This window comes from Crocodylus siamensis, chromosome 14, assembly GCF_052110815.1.
Source record: "Crocodylus siamensis isolate JL-2025a chromosome 14, ASM5211081v1, whole genome shotgun sequence".
Lineage (NCBI taxonomy): Eukaryota > Metazoa > Chordata > Crocodylia > Crocodylidae > Crocodylus > Crocodylus siamensis.
Window position 1 is genome coordinate 14,620,915 of NC_143408.1, and position 14,722 is coordinate 14,635,636.

The window sequence follows — 14,722 nt, forward strand, 5'->3', positions numbered from 1 at the left end:
AAAGAGATTTGGTCTAAGTGCCTGCCCTGAAAATCCCTCTGGGATCTGAGAGTCAGGCTGGACCCTCCTCATATATCACCTCCAGAGTGAAGTTCTGTGCAACACATGTTGTCTTCCTGAGTCTTCAAGCCCTAGGGGACATGTACAGCCCCATTACTTCCACTGGGTTTGCACACATGTGCCTACCTGGAGCTTGGCAGCCAAGCTGCTTACACTCCTGAAGTGCATCTACACAAGACATGTTAATGCACATTAGCCTAATGTAATGCTCATTACAGGTGCAAATTCACACGTGTGTGCTCTTAATGCACATTAAAAATGGCGAAATTAAGCTAATCACATCTCAGTTTGATACTTGAAAATGCAGATATCAAGTTTAGGCATGATTAGTGAAAGCACGTTAATGCATGTGTAGATTTTAGTGCCGGGTCTGACCAGCCACTAAGGGCATATGGCAGGGCTGCAGGGACTTCCAAGTCCCTGCACATGTAAACGTCTGCCAAAAATCTCTTAATGCATGTTAAATTTAGTTGCGATTAAATGCAACTTCCCTTGGAAGAACAGATTTTAGCTCTTACCAGTGGATTGATTTTGCACTTGCAATGAGAACAAAAAGAATTCAGCCCCTGCACAGGTGGATCTACATTATATAGCCATCATACACAAGGGCACAGATTTTGATCCAAGTATATGTGTGGAACTCCAATGTGATGGCAGTGAAATCAGTGGAGTTTCTTTGGTTTTATAATAGGAAAGCTGAGATTAGAATATGGGCCAAGATCTCCACATTGCAATTCAAAGCCTTTAAAGGAAACAGAAATGAACACACCTGTTTTCTGAATCGTCCATAAGGTGATGAGTTGTGCTAAGTTAATTACAGTTTGGCTAATTTCAGCCCACCATATCATCATACTGCAGTTAGCAACAAGTTCATTAGACTCGATTGTTTTTTTGTTTTTCCAATGAAGTGTTGACAAATTCTTTGTTTTGAAGGGGAGAAAGAAACAGCCAGGATATTTTAAAATGGAACAACTGAGAGAAAATTACCGAATTTCGCACAGCAAATATCTTCATTACATAGAACTGGCCCCAAATGTTAATGGTGAAAGACTCCCAGTGCTTATAATTTAGCAATGTCTATTCTTGTAATGCCTACAAGCCCACCAAGTCAGGGCCCCAATGTGCAAGGTGCTGTACATTTTGCAAGTGACAGAGCCTATGCCAAAGAATTAAAGTAAGAAAATGCAGGGGGGTGGGAGGGAATTGCACTGAAAAAGGAACGTCATCAAAGTGAGCAATTCCCAGTTAAAGAAATCTCACTATGCTTATCCATGGCTACAACCCATAAAATAATATTAGCAACAATAAACAATGTCTAAGTGACAATTTGCAATTATGGTAGCTAGGAAACAAAAATTACATCAGATAGAAACCCTCACATTCTAGAGTATATACCAACTCTTAGCTGCCTCAGGTGAAAAGAAACCTCTTCTGAGACAATTTTTCTGCTGGACTCCACTAGGGAGTTCCTTGCTATAGATCTGTGATTCTGGGGTGCTATGAGATGCTTTTAAGGGTACAGTGGAGTACCATGAAATGTTAGCATGGCTAGATATACAAAGGCCTACACGATTCATAAGATAGTTCAGCGATTTCAAGTAGGAATCCATAGTGGCAAACCCATTTTGCCCTGGTGTGGCCTTTTTGTGTTCTTTGCAACAGAAGAATAACACAATTATTTTTCTGTAGTCAATAAATTGAGTGAAAGCAAAGAGCTGGTGTTTTCTGAAGGGTGCCTCAAGTCTAATGTGATTGAAAAACACTGCTATAGAGAAAGAGGGAATATTCACAACTTTTATGAGCAGCTGTGACTCAGTTTGCCCTCCTGCTTTGCAGTTCCACCCACTGGGCTTCCAAGTGTTACTGCAGCTACCTAATGTTTATAGTGCTTCCCTGCAGGGGGGAGACTTTGGATGATGTCCTTAACAGTAGTTTGAGGGCATTTGATTGCTGGAGGGGCCACTGGGAGAAGCAGGGGTCCTGTAGCTGGCAGCTGATCCCCCCCTTGAAAATAAGTTGCGTTGAGGAGGAGTCCCTGTGACAAATCCTGGGGACACTCCCTGAGGCTGCATGCAGACCAAGCCTTGAGCTCCCTGGTAATCCATGATATTTATACATTGTTTGAAGCATCTGCTACTGGCCATCTTCTGGGACAGGGTCGTAAACTGGGAACATAACCACTAGCAGACAGGCAAGGCCAGTAACATAAGACTTCACCCTTAGACCATATTACATCTGTGGAATGCTAAGCAGTGTTACAGGCAGAATGTATTGCGAGCAGTCATACATTTACGGTTAAGACAGTTGCACAGCTCTGACTTGTCACAAGGCTGGTGAGGAGGTGTGTGGCTAGGAGCAAGGACACCTGGGCTTATCTATCCTTGCTCTGGATGGGAAGAGGAGAGAGGTTGGGAATGGTGCATCCTGTGATGCTAGAGGACTGCAAATTACTAGTTTTATCTCTTTGGAGCAGATTGAAGTTACCCTAACAAGCTAGGTAGCACAGCCCAGAGTTACCCCTCACTGGAAATGTCGTAACTTTGAGATGCTCAGAGGGCATTTAGCATGAATTAACAAGTTTTAACATGTGGATGCTCATGTTTTAAGTGCCTGTAGTCTGGTCTAAGTGTAATGTATAACGTCATCCTCAGAATTTCCATGGTCCTGTGAAATACAGATCCAAATAGTCTCCATCTCCACTTAATGTTATACTTGGCCAAATACTGCTACTTTAAGAACTGGTCACAACAAATTCCTAAAATCCTTCTTGCTAACAACAGACAGCATCCCAGTCCTGCCTGTGCCGAGGCACAAGCTCTGTTGGTGAATTAAGTTTAAAGCTTAGGGGCCAGATGGTGTAAATCGGTGTAGCTCCATTGAAGTCAGATGAAGATCTGTCTGATGGTTTGAATCCAGTTTGATTTATCTTTTTATAAACCTCATTTGATTGTGGAAGGGACATAAATGATTTCAACTGCGATCAAGCCAGTTAATTATCTTCACAGTTTATCTCATCTTGGGAGGTGTTGAAAACATCACTGAAGATATAAATAATACAAGGGGACCTGGAGAGGTTACGAATGACAGAACCACCCCAGACAAATGCAAATGAACACAGACTGGAAATAAATATGGTGTGCTGAGACTGAATCACAGAGAGAACCTATGAGAGCAGGGGTTACAACAACTGCAGAGGATGGTGTTCAACAAATCACATATGTGCTGGCAACAGAAAATGTTCAGCCCCTAGCAGCAAGGGATATGTGAGAGGTGGTACATGGTATAAGGGAGTACACGCTCATTCAGGTCATTGTGAAAGGTCCTCCCATCCTAAGGGACCATTAGCTAGCACGGTTAAGGCACACTAGATTCAGAGTCAATGACGCACAGGGGAGTGACGTGGCCATCATCTCATCTGGCCACCTTTAACTCGCAGTCCAAAGGACCAGATACCCATTCACAGCTGGGTTGACTAGGGGAAGGCAGCATTAGGCATGAGTTCAGAGCAAGTCTTGATTTCATGCCTCCAGATTACGTAGGTAGAAACATCTGCAAAGCATTAGAGACAGAAAGTGTGAGCAGGGGAGTAGGACACAACAGCTCCAGAAAGGGAAGGCAGGACTCATTGGAATAGCAAGAAGGATAACTTTCCTGCCAGCAAGCTGCACGACACACACTGTGCTGCTGGTACAACTTGGTGCAGTTCCTTTCACATGCAAAGCACATCATCAGGAAATTATGTTCTGCTCTTTTCTCTCCCCTATCGCCTTCCCTCTCTCTTTCTCTCTCTTTGACCAGTTTCTTCCTTAAGTGTCACTGCTCCCTACCAGCTATATCCAGGCAAATCGTGACACGGTGCTAAACTATGGCAAAGCTGTGGGAAAGTCAGTGGAAATCATACACCTTGGGAAATGTAGGGAAGGATTATCGTAAGAGTCAACACCACATGTGCTTTTGCACTCACATGACCTGAATTTATGCACAGAAAGGCAGGCACACTGCTCTATCTCATGTTTTAAAAACAAGGCCAGTAGGTCCCCCCAGAGAAAGCACTATGTAAAATATCCAGGTTGTAGCCGTATTGTATCCAATACGGCTACAACCTGGATACCTGACACATGGAAGATATTGAATTTAAGCCAATTTTTAAAAAATGAAATCTTCATATTTTCCCAAGCAGGAAGGAACTGTGACCACCTAAAACCTGAGATCCTGCTCCTGCCTTTGTTTCAAGGTAATTTGCATTATCAATCCTTACCAGCTATGAACAGACTGCCCAGAGGAGTTTTCCATCTATTGACTCCTCCGTGAAATCCTATGAAATATGAACTTTCATTTCTTCCCAGAAGAACTTTTACAATCTTTTCTCCAATGCCCAATGAAGGGTGTTTGTGCCTGAAAGCTTGCAATTAAAGATTTTTTTTTTTTCAAAAATCTTGTTGGTCTAATAAAAGATATCATCTCTACTATGAGCCCTGATTGCCTATGTAAAATATAGCATAGGGAAGACCCTAGCCCTGACTCCTGCAGAACTGGCCAGGAAACTCAGAGGGATATTTTAATGCTAATGAAAACTAAGACATTTTTTATGAACACCATTTCCTGTTTCCATCCAAAATTCTGTTGTGAGCTCCAGTCCTTTCATCACCCATCAATGTGTTAATAGCAGTAATCTCAATGGCAAATCCCTCATTAACCATGATCGCCTCATAGACAACACTGCTCATATTCTTGGCCTTACTGAGGTTACTCTCCTATTACCAGTTCCCAGCTTTGCAGCCTGCAGGCAGGCACCTGCGGAAATGATGGTGACTCTCCAACGGGCATGCTCTCTGAAGTGCTGAAAAGTAGCTACAATACAGGGACACACACCAGACTGTGGCATCTAATTCCTCCTCTTTCCTCTGGAAATGCAAGTTCCTCTTCAATAACATTCACGCACATCTAGCCAGCCATCCTGCTTGCCCTCTCATGTTGATATCAAGTAGAAGGAATAAGGGAAGGAAAAGCTTTCTACTAAACCTTAAACTGGCATCATCAGAAGGCTTCATGAGAGCCCTGCAAGCCTATCCATCCCATTTTTATTCCTTCAGTTGCTTTGCTCGAACCGGTGCAATACTGGCTATGCAGCAGGCGCTTCAGGAGAATGTTCTCTGTCTTGGCAAGCTTAGACTGTGCGAGAAAAGAGCAACAGGAAGCCAGAGGCAGCACCTCTGAAACCAGCAACATCAGGAGAAAGTAAGCAAAGATGATGGACATGAGTGGGCCTGGAGAGAAGTGTCAGTAACTTCAAACACCTGCAGCACTACAGCAATGATGTCTGATCACAGGAACAGAGGAGCCACATGTGCCCTATCACCTCCAGGACCTCACAATAAATTCTCAGCAGCTTTTGACGGGTTGTAAAGGCACTCATGTATGTAGACTTCCTAAGGCTTAATAAGCTACTGGATAAATACCCTCTAAAACTGCTGCAAATGCTTTTCAGCAATTTAATTCAACCCACACTACATGCGAGTGAAGTCTGCAACCCAGCTTGACCACTCACTTGCACCAGTGAGGATGAAACCCCAGTTCTACAGCTCAGCAAATATTTCTTGAGGAAAGAAACTCTGGCAACACTGGCTGAAGAGCTGAACAGCAAAGTACATTCAACTTCTGGTGCCGTCAAGAAAAATACAAACATTCCCTCTGTTGAAAAGCATCATAGAGATGCAACAGGCAGTCAAAGGAATCAGTTCCCAGATACCATCATGCCTGGGCTGAAAAAATAGCAACCTTGCAACCAGTGAAGCAAGCAATCAACTGCACCCAAGGGTAGAGCTGCCTGAAAATGGAACATATCATTATTACTGTTGTTGTTGTTTTGCTGGTGTTGCTGCTTAATAGTATAACAATACATTGTTATAATTATATATGGTACTTAACAATATTATTGGTGATGCTGAACAACTTTCCTGTTTGAAGTTGGAAGTTTTTCCAAGGCAGTTTTTCCAACAGCTCTATCAAATTCAGCAAATAGCCAAGCCAATAAATCAACACCTAAAACAACAGGTGAGTCACTCACAAAAACAACAAGCTACACTGCTCCACAACTCTGCACAGAGCTATCATGCTAGCTGAGACAGTGGCATGTACAGAGCTAAGGAAATCTAACTCATAAATAAACAGTGGACTAGGGGAGACCCAAAAACCGGCACAAGCTGGCAAGGGGACGGTTGCTGACCTGGTACAGCAAAGGCGTGACTGAGAAAAGCAGATGCTGTCTACCCCGAATGGTGAAAACTAGTGGGGGGACAAGAGAGACTTTTTTCCAATGATGAGGCAAAAAATAAGATGCTTCAGCGACAATTAAAAAGATGCCTAAACCCGGGAGGAAGGAGAGATGCCTCGTAAAGCAGCTCCCGGCTGGATTCTAAAGGTGACGGAAGACACTGAAGAAACGGCTTTGAATGGATCTGTCTGCGTGCCTCTCCTTTAACAGACTCTTCAGTGCCAGGTCTACAGCTGCCCCTGCCAATAAAGTATTAGAAGTGAAATTGTAACAATGGGCAACTAGCAACAGTAACTATGGATATTCAGAGGAAGTCCTAGCAGAAGGGAGTGATCCTGTTTGGCAAGGCGGAGAAGTGCAGTGCAATGATTGTGACTTAACGAAAAATAGCTCTGTGCCTGAAGGGAACTCCGAGTTTTTTGCAATGTCCTGTCTCATTAGGGCAGCTGAGACAGACTTCTTTTCTCCAGACAGTAAGAATATTTATTCGGCCCCTAGAAGGAGAGGAAGCTCAGCTCAATGATTCCTGAAGAGTCAGAGACCAGCTGTAGCTGAGGAGGGGATCAGGATGCTGAAAAGAGAAGGACGTACCTAGGAAACAAACCGTGCCTGGGAAACGGTTGGGACTGAAGCAACCCTGGGCACCAGACTGACCTCAAAAAGGGTTTCTTTGCCAAAGCAGCTGATCCTGGTTTGAGGAACATCACTGAGAGGAGATGGAGCTGAGGAAGGCATGGGTCTGTCCATCACCCATCTGAGCCCTGTCACTGGGCGTAAGCTGCAGGTACAGTTTATCAACTCAAGCTGCACAACTGACACACTCACTGCATCCCCAAAACAACCCACACTTCTCCTCAGAGTCCAATTCATATTATGTCTTTGAGGAGAGAGAGTAAAGACAAGATTCTGCCAAAGTTCCCAAAACGCCATAATGCAATAACTGGTGAGCTGCCAGAATGACTTGCTGACAGAGAGCTCAAGTTGCCAACGCTTACACACAAGGATGTACACGACTCTAGTGCTTGAAATTTTGTCACATATACACTCTGTTCCAAGTTACCTTTCAGCGAGACATCCTGGGCGCAGTTCCTAGAGAGCTGTGTACTATAATTGGACTATTTGTTTTAGTGTCTGGCTGGCCACAAATGTTTGACTGATTGTAAAGGCATTTACCATTTTAGTATCTACATTAAGCACTCCTGCTTAGCTGCCTGTCACACTTCAGAATGGCTTTGGTATCTGAAAAGAGCAGTTTTCCACTGAACTACAAATACCAGCTGTAGAAATTTTCTATATGGAAAAGCAGTGATGAGTGCTCTTTAGATTATTTACCATTTATTTGTTTGGTCTATAATAACTTCCTAAACAGGACGGCATAGTCCGCCACCTCTCACACCTTTCAGAATTGCGTGTTTTCAAAAAGCTCTCTCCAAAGGTCTTACACTGCTGCCCATGGCTAGCATCTGAGTACCGCTGTTATACTGTAAGGCAACGTGAGGGTTGCCTTATGGGAATAATAGGCCAGCCTTTCAATATCACTAGAAAATCTAATCCCTAAAGTGCCTGTCACTATACACGAAGCACTATCTGCATAGCGGGCTCTGTCCAGAAGAGGCAGGCAGTTTTCTAGTTCTTTAATCATTCAATCACTTCATTGACTTATTCTGGAATATTCTTCTCTGTTTTCTGCTGGTTTTGCTCCATACATCTTACAGACAAGGCAGGTTTTACTGATGGTAGGAATAAGACTCATCCTAACATCCTTCCGGAGAGAAATCCCAAACTTCAAATGCCACTACAGAAGACTTCTTCCAGCTCTCCGACCTCTGTGAGTTGACCAAACCGCTATGGTAGAAAAAGTTCGTGCATTACCAGCGGCCAGTAAGACCACTTCCTAGACAGTGCAGACAGGTTAAAAAGGGGTGAGAAGTGGCTCTGTGGTAAAGAAGCTAGCGCAGGATCAAAGATGTGAGTTGAGTCTCTCAGGCAATTCACTCCAGTTTTCTATCGAGGGGTTAATGCTTTCCTTTCCCCTTCAACTGTATGTTTTTTGAGGCTCTCTGTCTCTAGCTATGCTCTCCTCCAGCACCCCTTGCACTGAGCCTGGCTACACACTACTGGAATACATGTAAACGGGGGCATGAGCATACCGTGGACAGTGACCAACTGAGCGCACAAAGGTAGGACACATGGGATCTGAATTCCAGGGTGGCAGGTGGAACTTTAGTAGCAGACCCGTGACATGACTCCACTTTCTCCCCTTGGTGCAAGCTATCCTTCAAGAGAGGGTGCAAAGACCAGCTGAGTTTCTCAGGGCCCAGAGGTCAGAAATATCCCCTGTAAGCATGTAAAAGGAAAAAAATGGCATGAGAGTTTTTCCCATGGTGCAAAACCAGGGCCTGTCACAGCCTTTTCTGTCAGCCTGATTCGTGGCTCACTGCTGCGGCTGGCTGTGCTGGGTAGAGGCCCTGGCCCAGCCCACACTGTGGTGTATGCACTGCACAGAAAAGGAAGGGAACAGACTGAAACTCTCTGTCACAGCATTTTTACTGAAGAACTAGTTATCGCTCTTTGTCTTTGGATGATCCTGCCTACACACTGTGTAGAGCTCCTAGGTAGTGATCCATGAGGGCTCTGAGGAGGAAGGGTCACAGAGACAGGGGAGGTGCCTTGCCCAAGGTCACACCACAGAGCCATACACAGAGCCCAGGCCAACTCAACACTGGCCCCTTTTCAGTCTCTGGGCCTCCTTTGTTAAAACTATATGTTGAGTTGACTTTCTCAAAGACAGAGGTGCTTTCCAAACACCAGAGGACCCTGCCCAAGCCCAGCTCCATCTCCTTAGCTTCCTTCCTGGACTCAGAGCTCTTGCCGGCTTTGGTCCAGGATCATGTCATATTCCAGTCCTGGAGCTCACCAGCCACTCCACACCCCTTCCAGAGGTCTGCACAGATGCTCACAGCCAGCTCTGCATATTGCCATGTGCACACCTCCGCCTTTCCTTCGTCACCCTGTCACCTTCTCTGCAGGTCCTCTCACCTTCCCCGAGGCCCTGCTCTTTAGAACACAGCACATACAGGGTGTCATGGCTGCTCCTTAATTACACTGGAAATGAGACCATAACACTCATGTGTCTACCTCCCCCACCCATCCATTTTATGGCCAGGCTGACATTCTTAGTTTTATAAAATCTCTAGTGACTCCCACCAATGGATCTTGGCTCATTCTGCTCCTTCCCTTGTTCCCTGCATGCACTCACCATGGGTCTGACCTATTTCTTCCCACCATCAGGCTATTGTTGGTGCAAGTGCCTTCCCTCTGCATTCCCATGCCTGGGAGTAGTATGCCGCATCCCTCCACTGAAGCAGCTCTCCATCTTTCCCACCCCTCAAATTTCATCTGAGAGCATCTCCTTCCACTCCTGCCTAAGGTTTTTAATATCTCTGCACATCACTGACCTTCTGGCCACAGGCTACTTTCCCTCTACTAGGCACACCAGTGATTCTTGAGATCAAGAGTATTGAGGGGTGCCACACAATGTTAACATTGCTAGATGTGCAAACATGATTCACAAGATGAGCCCAAAGATTTCAAATAGACATACAAAAAAACTAGAACTCTTGGTTCCAAAATGATACCTTTTATTAGGCCAACTGGAAAATGTCAGAAAAGGATAAATTTGTCAGAAAAGGACAATTTTCTTGCCATTTTCCAGTTGGTCTAATAAAAGGTATCATTTTGGAACCAAGAGTTCTAGTTTTTTGTGTGTTCTTTTGTCTCAGACCAACACAGCTACCAAGTACACCCCTAAGATTTCAAATAGGAATTCATAGTGTTAAAAACATTCTGATGTGTTTTGGTCTTTCTGAGTTATTTGCAAGAAAAGAACCACTTAATTATTTTTCTGTAGTCAAACAAGAAATGAAAACTAGACATGACATTTTTTGAAGGGTGCTTGGAGTCTAACAAGGAGTGCCTTGAGTCTAAAAAGGTTGAGAACCACTGCATTACACAATGCTGTCCTCTAGAAGCTACTGGGGGTTATCATTTGAACAAAAATTGGGTAGAAGGCGAGGTAGATGTATAACCTATAGACTAACTAAATAAAATATATATTGAACAAAAGTTTCCATCAGCCATTCTGCTGCACCACACTGCATTTTCCATGCAATCTATAGCAGGAGGCAGGGTTCAAAATCCTGAGGGCAATACGCTGTGCTTGCAATCCTGTCACCTCTACTGCTGCCTGCTATTAAAGGGTGCTCCGATAGTACTAAAAGGTTCCCCTGCTGAGCTCTGCTGAGCATTTGCCATGCAAAGCATACAAGCCTGAACCAGCTGTGAACTGCTGTGTTACTCCAGACCTATTGTTCACAACACAGGAAGGGCCAGAAACCGCCTACTCTTCCATAGGTGCCTAACAGCCTTCTCCTGCTCTAAGAGGCCAGAAAGGATATCTCTAGTTCCTGATCCTTCCTCTTCAGAATTTCACCGGCCCTTAGTCCAGGATAGCTCCACTGAAGGCACTGCAGTTACTCTGGTGTGTCTAAGAAAGGAGCTGGGCCTTCCGTGTCTAAGGTTAGCAAATCCAGGAGACCACAGGAGACAAGGCAGGGGAAGGGCACAGCCCCACTCCCCTTGTGTGCTGTCTCCAGCAAAGGCACATGGGGTATCCACTACGGGCAAAGCGGTTGTTGCTCCTGCTCATACCACCCAGTGGTCTGAGCTCTCTGAAGGCGGGTGTCAGTATAGGTAACAGGATTGCAACATGCTACCAAGAGTCACACCTTGGCTCCCCACCTTGAGCCTATTACAAGCCACAGTCGGGCCTTCCACCCAAACAAATGGATCACGTTGGATCCATTCAGCACATTGCAAGGGGAATCCACAACCTCCTAATGGTGGTTGGTGAAAGCAAACCAAATCTATAGGAAACAGTAGCACGTCAACACCAATATCGCCAACTTTACAAACAGGATAACAAGAGATTCCTCACTAGTGCAACGCAGCTGCATAGAGGGTGCATTTCAAACTCGCTGCCAGCCGAGTCCACAGGGTCTTGGGCTTTGCTGTTACAACCAACTTCAGCTTTCTCTGCTCATTGACCTGCAACCATTCTCATTAATTGGCTGCTTTTGTCATTAGGAGGTGAGTCTCCTCAGGGCTTGTGAGGGGAAGATGTCTGGCTGCCCAAAGTTTGGAGTTCCTGAGACTCTGCCCGGTGGCTTTCCCTGAAGAAAAGCAATTTTGGACGTATGTGGTACTCACCACTTCTCCATGGTACCAAGGAAAACAACATTGTTTTCCCTGCTCTCATCCTTTCCTTAGTGCAAGAACAGAAATAAGCAGAGAGACTCCCACATGCAAACTAGCTTTTTAGCTGCTACCATTATTTCATGTTCAAAAACCCTGCACCAGAAACCATCCTGCCAGGCAGTGGAGTGGTGGAAAGGAGTGCTGAGCTCCCTGCTAAAACAGCTCCCTTCAGTTCCCAGTCCCATGCATTTGCTAGTTACAAACAAATCCCCTCCTGTGCCAAGACAGAGTCCATGTATGTACTATCCCTGGGCAAAGCTCCCCACATCATGCCCCAGCACTCAGTGCCTCAAGGAGGGTCAGCTCCTTCCCACTGCTGAGAACAGGTCAGCAATGGCAACAGCTCCCTGCACCTTTCCTGCCACAGCACCACCACTCCAGTCCTGTGAGGCAGGGGATATTAACCTGCAATTTTTTTGTGGTGGATTAAAAGAGAAACAAGCAGCTTGTACGTACGTTGCAGCAGTCCATGCCCGATGCCAATCTGATTAGAAGCTTTTCAGTCAAACAGAGGCTTATGCAGGAGGAAGGTAACAATCTGCCTTTCTGCTGTTCTTGTAACTTGGCTTTCCCTGCTGTCTCCAGATCAGCTCCTTCTGCAGGTGCTTAAGTTGAGCAGAGCCTCTTGCCTACGTAACCCAGTTCCTCTTGGCTGGGGAGCCTATCAGACCTACTCAAGCAGCTCCAGTTTTCGACATGCTTTTTATTTTTTTCTCTCTCTCTCCAGTTTATTTCACAGCAACTCCCCTTGCTTCTAACACCCTTTAAATACTTAAAGGAACAGGCAGCTTGGAACAAGCTCTTATACAATATAAATACATCAGTAGCACAAATAGTATCAAATATTTAATGCTACGTAGCAATTTCTATTATTTCCCCCTCATTAGGGCATGTAAATGTCCGTCCCGTGCTTTCAATGCGTTCCATCCTCACCAAATCTGGTGTAAAGCGAGATCTTCAGAGGCTCAAATTCTTCTCCCTCACACTGATTTTACACTAGTGTAACTACACAGACTTTAATGGATGTATTCCTGATTTACACCAGGGGCAAGTAAAAGGAGAAGCTGCCCTGTATATTAAGTTAAATGTAATTCACCATTGTGAAACCTAATACCAGTAGCAAGAGAGGAAGAACCCGCATACCTCATGTACATTATCTTCCTTCCAAGTTACAGGAATTGCCAAAACATTTCAAACCACTGATTTACCTAGCCCCATTCCTCTCCTTGAGGTCAGCACCGGTTGTTTTAGTGCAAAATAGAAGTGTCTCCATAAAGGGAGATCAGATTTTTCCTAGCTGCTGGCTTCCTAACCTGCAATGGTGGGGATAGTATGCTCATTTAACACTGACATTGGTGAGACCATCATCTTGCCTCTGTTCTTTCCATCCTGGGTAGGAGCTTCTGACATACCTTGTTTTATGCGACATGAACTGTGTTTGATAATAAAAGCTTCAAAAGTCAAAAGGCAGGCTACTTCCCCTCCCCCAAGATGACCAGCAGAATTGCAGAAGACCAACAGAGACAGTGTTGAGGTGTCAGATTTGAACTGGTAAACTGAGGGGCTTGTATGGCTTTTTTCAGACCTTTTTTTAACTAAATCAAGCACTCAATCCTTGTGCAAGTTTAAATTGCAAAACCAGGACAAACACACCCACACACCAAATGAAGCTCATGAAGCTAAACCTTGCCCACACAATGAAGCATAGCAAACTGCATCTGACCTACTTAAAGAGAGACTTCCCCACCTCACAGACACACAATACACAGATCCACACTCCTGTACACATACAGGCATACCACGTACTCTGATTCATAGAGGGACACCTCTCCCGGAGCTAGAGACACAAAGATTCAGCATCCTTACAGCTAGTGCTGATTACCCACTATACCCACATCAAGGCACCATGCAAGGTTGTGTAGATAGATGTACCCACGCTTAGACATCAGAGATCCAGAACCCGAGTGCCTCCAGGCCAGGAACATGCAGTTAGACAGACAAAGAAACAATAACACTGATGCAGACAAAAACACATGAAGGATGTCTCTGAACTGTGATGGAGCTGTTGCAGAGACACTGATTGCACAAATGGCTCAGTCTCATGCATCTTCGTGACTCTGCAGCACTTTCCACAGAGCAGCATTGCCTCTATCTGAACTGGACTGGCTAAGCCCCAAGGAGCTGCCTCTGGCCCATTGTACACTATGACGCTAGTAGCGCCGAACTTGCGATGTCCCTCACTATCACATCTTCCTGCGACTCTAGACATGCCCATCCCATCGGCCCTACGTCTTCTACAAGGAGCTGAGACTTGCAAAGGCTTTGGGTTGTTGGATGGAGTCAGGACAAGTGGTCTGTGCCCCCCTTGGCCAGGCTGGAGAGTAACTGTTGTACTGCTGAATTCAGGTGGATTAGAGCTAAGTACACATTCCTAAATGTTGCATCCAGTGGGCATGTCTATATGTGCACTTTTTACTGACAGTAGACACTGCAGAAATGAGCAAAAGTACATAGCTCTGCACTTTACATGCCTGTCCATAAAGGCTCAGTCCTGGGGAGAGGATAAACACCAGGGCTGCACACACTTCAGAAAACACACCACTCTTCATCCCCCCATTGCATCAGAGCGCCGGCTGGCCTTACGTGTGAAGCAACATGACTAATATCTCATGTATTTGTTCTCTTGCCCAATGTGTATGCAGCAGGAAGTCTGGTTTCAGAGTAAAGGATCCTTGCTGTGTTTATTACACAGGTATTCAGGTTGCCATGTGCTTCTGTTGGAGAAGGCAAGTCAGAGAGTACCTTGCCCTTGGAGTGGAAGGTGGGGAGGGTTGTAATGGTGCTTAGCTCCCCTGGTAATTCATTCCCGTTTTGGACCAAACCTCCAAGCAAGTGCTGTTCCTGCACAGACAGGCTTTACCCTTAAGGACTGTTCAGAGGCAATGCCTGAACTCCTGACTTTGAGAAATGTATCTCCTGACTTCAGTCAACACACAGATCTAACTAGTTTTTTATGAACAGGACCAAGGCAGAGAGAAAGGACTGCAGTCATTTCTCTTAGGAGAAGGGTAG

General features: G+C 45.1%; 1 protein-coding gene across 1 annotated transcript in view; it reads right to left on the minus strand.

The window, feature by feature from the left end:
- The window catches only part of NRGN (neurogranin), a 28,680-nt gene extending 16,351 nt beyond the window's left edge, over positions 1-12,329 (minus strand). Inside the window, exon 1 of the mRNA XM_090027824.1 lies at positions 12,107-12,329. Within this exon, the coding sequence (XP_089883950.1) occupies positions 12,107-12,121 (15 nt within the window). The 5' untranslated portion in view covers positions 12,122-12,329. The remainder of the gene's footprint in view (positions 1-12,106) is intronic.
- Positions 12,330-14,722: the final 2,393 nt, after the last annotated feature.